This window comes from Orycteropus afer, unplaced genomic scaffold (assembly GCF_000298275.1).
Source record: "Orycteropus afer afer isolate SDZICR_OR568_19922 unplaced genomic scaffold, OryAfe1.0 scaffold00392, whole genome shotgun sequence".
NCBI classification, from domain to species: domain Eukaryota; kingdom Metazoa; phylum Chordata; class Mammalia; order Tubulidentata; family Orycteropodidae; genus Orycteropus; species Orycteropus afer.
The window spans coordinates 695,997-701,201 of NW_006921979.1; the positions used below are offsets into that span (position 1 = coordinate 695,997).

Consider the following 5,205-nt stretch of genomic DNA (forward strand, 5'->3'; position numbering starts at 1 on the left):
TCATGTGGAAATAGACAATTGCTTAAAAATAAAATACGTTCTGTGTGTAAGACAAAGGCTACAATAAAATGTTATCAATAAATCTCTTTACACTTGACAGGTTCACTTTCTAGTCATATAGACACAAGTGACATTGTTTTCCTTTTTAAGTTAAGCCAAGTTCATTTGGAATCCACTCATGATGAAGGAGTTTGACTTCCCATTTTCTTTTTGGTAAAAAAAATAAAAATAAAAATTGTGCATCTTATTATTATTTCTAACTGGCAAGAAGCGTTCATTATTCCTTTTCCAGCTTTGTTCTGGTCAAACACAGGCATTTCTCAGGGCCATGAACAGCAAACCCAGTTCTCCAATTACTTTAATCTCTCCACTCTCTCCAAGCTGTGAAATAAGAACATAAAAGTATTTGACCATTTACACTGTATTTTCCAAGCAGAGAAAAATAGAGATGTCATGATTAGTTCACTGGAAACACAAGTCAAGCTTTTGAAAAAAGACTATAATCTCTTGCTTGTGCTTTTTGGGGCTACAGAGAAAAAGCCCAATAACTCTTCCACATGGCAACTGTGAAAGCTGATTCTCTCTAAAATGGATCAAAGCTTTGAAATTCTCTATTTACCCACACAGATCACCTTCAAATTTTTCTCACTTCACTTTTATAAAGACAACAAAATAAGCTGACATCAGGGATATTTTCAAACAAAAAAGTACAAAACACTTCTTGCCTAGGGCATGCTAGTATTCAGCCCTCTGCATCTAAGTAATAATTTTGTAACGTAAGTTACTCTTCATAATGGAAAACTACAAAGCCTTCAATTAGCAAAGGAAGAAATAATTACGCTCATTAAATTATGCTTGGGAAGAAATTAAAAATATTCATAAAATGTGTGTATATATATATCAAGATTTTTTTAAGAAAAGAGGGAAATGAGGTTAGCTTTGGTATTGAAAAGTTGATCAACTAGAGCCTTTGTATTTCTGAGACTTTAATTGCACCTGCTTACAAGGGCATCACTTTCTCAGCTACTTATCATTCCTCGGAGTCCCCGAGTGGTGCAAAAGTCTAACACACTTCAGTGAAAAGTCGGAGGCTTGTGTCCAACCAGAGAGGCCTCAGAATAAAGGTCTGGAGATACATTTGTGAAAAATCAGCTGCTGGAAGCCTGTGGAGCACGGTTCTAGTCTGACAGACACATAGGGTTACCATGAATCAAGATCAACTAGACTGCGACCGGTTTAATCATCCCTCTGGCTTCTGGGTAAGCACAACAATTAGTTTGAGTCTTCTACTGCTCTCCTTATCCCCAACTAGACCACCTGAGAGTATTATTCACTATAAATATGTAGATTGATCCATGATAGATAGATGCTCGCTAGGCATTTGTTGAGGGAAGGAGGGAGGAAACCAGAAAGAAAGAAGAGACAGAGAGAAGAAAAAATAACTTCCAATTTGGATTTCCTGTTCACTAAATTAACTCAGTCTTTGCTAATGTTTTCATTCTATTTGAAACTGCTTAAATAAAAAAATAAAAATATCCAGGTTTTTTCATTCTTGCTTATAAACTGAACCAATAGCTGTTGAATGTTATATTAGGATAATTAAATGTAAGTATCAATCATTTCAGGAATTTTCCCTATGTGCAAGTCCAGCTCTTTTGTTATTACTCTTTTAAGCTTGTTTCTACAAACTTTAAATTATCAAATTAATGTCTTCAAAATAAATTCACCGCACACTCAGAAAGGGATCAAAATAGGAGATTCTGGGCAGAGTGGGAGAAAAATGAAGAACAAAACTCAAAATTATAAAAATGACCAGGCAGATAGAGAATGGTGAAACCCCTGAGACTATGGTCCTTAGTCATTTTTGAGGCCTGGAACTGAACTCACTCCTGTGGTTTCCAGACAAATATAGACAAGTGTATAAGGTGAACATTTAGATCAGGTATGTACAGTCCTTAGAATAACCAACCACAGAAGATCAGAAGAGCAGTATTTGCACAGAGATATAGCTCAGAGGGCAGGAATGTACAGGAAAGAAGGACACAGGGAAAGGGTAACCACAGAGAGGAAGTGGGAAGAAAGCTGTTACATTATGGGAATGACAATCAATGTCATTAAACAAAATGTGTATGAGTTGCATGGAATATGAATTTGCTCTGTAAATTTTCAAGTAAATCACAATAAAATAAATAAATGAATTGGCTCCAGGCACTTTGCTACTTTTGAACAAGCTTTTCTCACATTACGTGAGTCACTAGGAAAGTGAAATTTCCCTAAGAATTGATAACACTAAAACTAAGTGTGTATTGCTGCTGGAAATTCAGGAGACTGCGCTGTAGCCCTGCCTTTGTCACTGGCCACCTCAAGGCAGTGGGTAATGAGGCCAGAGGACCTAAGTTCCCAGCAAGTTCTAGAATTCTATAATTTGCAAAATTTAGAAATTGCTGTATAGATATATAGGCACTTTTACATATACATACACATGTACCTGCTGGTAGAAGAATCAAACAGAAGTCATACAGTAGGAAAAGGAAACAAAGACATTTATTGCTCCTATTTAGCAACCTAGCATTAATAGTTATCAGTAGTACCTTTTTCACTGTGTCCTCCAGCTTTTGCACGTTTCTCTGAATATGCTGGTCATCACCCTGAACATTCTACAAAATGAAAACAAGAATAATTATTTTAATGTGGTTGTGCTGAAGCTTGATGAGCTTCAGAATCTATCTGAGGCAACTTATAATTCACCTGGAATTAACACTCTTAGTAACTTTGCCCACAGTGACCTAGATTTCACCAGTGACCTAGATTTCCTGAGTTCTTGAATTCCCTTGGACACCAAAATCCAGTCACTTTCCTTTCACGGGACCTCTCTTCAACTTCAGGAAATCCTACCGAGGTTTCAGTTTGTGGAAAAAGTCAAGTGGTTTATGCAAATTCTCTCAAGAACAAAACCCAAATTGTACCTCATCAAAAACATGTCCTCAGAACAAGAAAAGTACATCAAAAATGTATGAACAGTAGGCCCTCCATGATAAACACTAGGTGCCCATTCCACTCAAAACAGTTCTAAGAGTGCTATGTGCTCAGAGCCAGCAGGTTCACTACCTTTGTCACTTCCCGTGATATCAAAGGGGCAACAGTCTCTGCACACCCACCCTGAACATTAAACCTTTCCACTTTCTTCTTTTTCACTTTCTTTTTCTTTCCCCTCCCCTTTCCCATCAACTTTAACTCAGTTGGCCCATTTTCTCATCTAGCCTTTTGCCTTAAAGCTTCTAGCACCTTCCTCATCACATGCTTGAGTTTCTATTTTCTAGGGACAGATAAGGTTTCCATGCATTCGATTTTTTAGACCCTATTCATTACCATAAACTCAAAATGTAACTCAATTAAAGCAAAAACAGACACTCTCTCATTTCAAATGACTTTTGGCAATAGTGTTGCTGAGGCACCTCTCACTGTGAGCATACTGAGGTAAAGAGAATAGGGGAGGCAGAGAAGGGGGCTTTAATTGGAAGAAGGAGAGAAGTAAAGAAAGCAGCTGGGAATGAATGGACTTAGGCTGAGGAAGAACTTACACATTGGCTTAGCTTGTTGCTGAGTCGGGCCAAGAAGGGCACCACCTCCTGCATATAGGGCTGGAATCTATCTGACTGGGGGAGCAGCACTTCTTTAAGGGTAAAGTTCAACACCTGCTTCATCAGATAGCAGCGCTCACTCATCTATAAAGCCAAAGTCATACAGCAGGGGTCACGATAGGCAGACATCCAGAAGACCCAAACCATCATTGCCACCCTTCAAATAACCACGGCTGGCACCCTGCCCTGCTCATGTGGACTAAGCTTACATGAACTCCATGGAACAGTTTCTCCCCAATGAGACGAACATCAGTGTTGTTATCTGCCAAACTGGCCTGGAAAAGAAGAAAAGATTAAGTCCCTGGACACTGAGGAGATAGAAGAAAAGTCTGTAAGTAGAGATGGACCTAGGCTCTCTTTCCAGAGCAATCCCATACGAAAGAAAGAATTCAGATGTGTGCATGAGTTTAATAGAATACACCAAGGAGCAAAGGGAAAAAGAAATCCTTACATGGGTTACCAAATGGCTCCTCTTTGAGTAAAACTCAATGTTATGTATCCTAAAAGCCAAAATGGCAGATCTCTGGTAAAACCAGGTCCCCAAAGAATATATAAAGGGACATGGAAAACTATCTTTGGTCTACCAGTAGGGTTAAGTTTTGGATATTTAAAGACCTTAAAAATGCTCTGAAGAATGTTGTGTGGACTATTTCAGTTCAAAGTAAATAAACAAGAAAGAGAGACTGAGACGAGTACCTCCTTAGCCAGCATGAAGGTGCGGTTGGTGATATAGGGCTGCTGGAAGTTGGCCTTGTCCAGTCTGCAGTGGAAACTGATGGGCACAGCTTCCCCTCCCTTCACCGACAGGGCAATGAACAGGAAGCAGATGGCAGCCAGAGTCCCCATGAGGGAGGCGCTCACAGACTTCTGCAGGGTGGCCATTGTAGACAACTCAAATTCGAGTGATTGGCAGTTAGAGGAGGAGAACCTGGTATCATGAGAATAAGAGACAGAGATAATATGAGAGAAAAAATAATTAGTCAAGAAATCTCACATCAAATAAACCAATTATACCAAATCGGCAGGAACATTTACCTCTTTCAATGATTCTTCTTGTGATGTGAAGGGTAAAATCTGCTGCTTTTATATCCCCTGGGACACTAATTTTGTGTGTGTGTGTGAAAAATATGACATCAGCAATAATCTAATTTCCAGCACTGTCTTCTGAGAACTACCTAACCACCGTAAAAGCCCACAAAACACCACCTCCTATTCCCCCACACCTTGAGATGCAAGTGTTTCCCAATAACGTCATTACGAGGACCCAGAGGATGCTTTCACAGATAAATCCAAGAAATTTTATAAACCCCACATATTTTTCAAAGAAAATAATTGTTTTGTCTCAGTAGATTCCAGCTTTACTATAATAGCCTTTGATCTCCTAAAGTCACTGAATAAGCATTTTGGTTATGGACTCATTTTTCTACCAGCTTCTTAGATTTTTATCTCATTAGATGTGATCAGAAATCAAGGACCCATGTCCCGTATCTTCTACTTGAAAGTAATAACAGCTTGGTGGTAATTCCATTAAAAAAGAATTATATCTCAACTGTTTTAGCATGCT

General features: G+C 38.8%; 1 protein-coding gene across 1 annotated transcript; it reads right to left on the reverse strand.

Annotated features, from left to right (window-relative positions):
• Positions 1-303: 303 nt before the first annotated feature.
• Positions 304-4,523, reverse strand: IL22 (interleukin 22). Its single transcript, XM_007953381.2, has 5 exons — positions 4,338-4,523; positions 3,851-3,916; positions 3,582-3,725; positions 2,592-2,657; positions 304-381 (listed from the first exon to the last, which is right to left on the reverse strand). Exons 1-5 carry the CDS (start codon positions 4,521-4,523, stop codon positions 304-306), a joined length of 540 nt encoding a protein of 179 aa, XP_007951572.1.
• Positions 4,524-5,205: the final 682 nt, after the last annotated feature.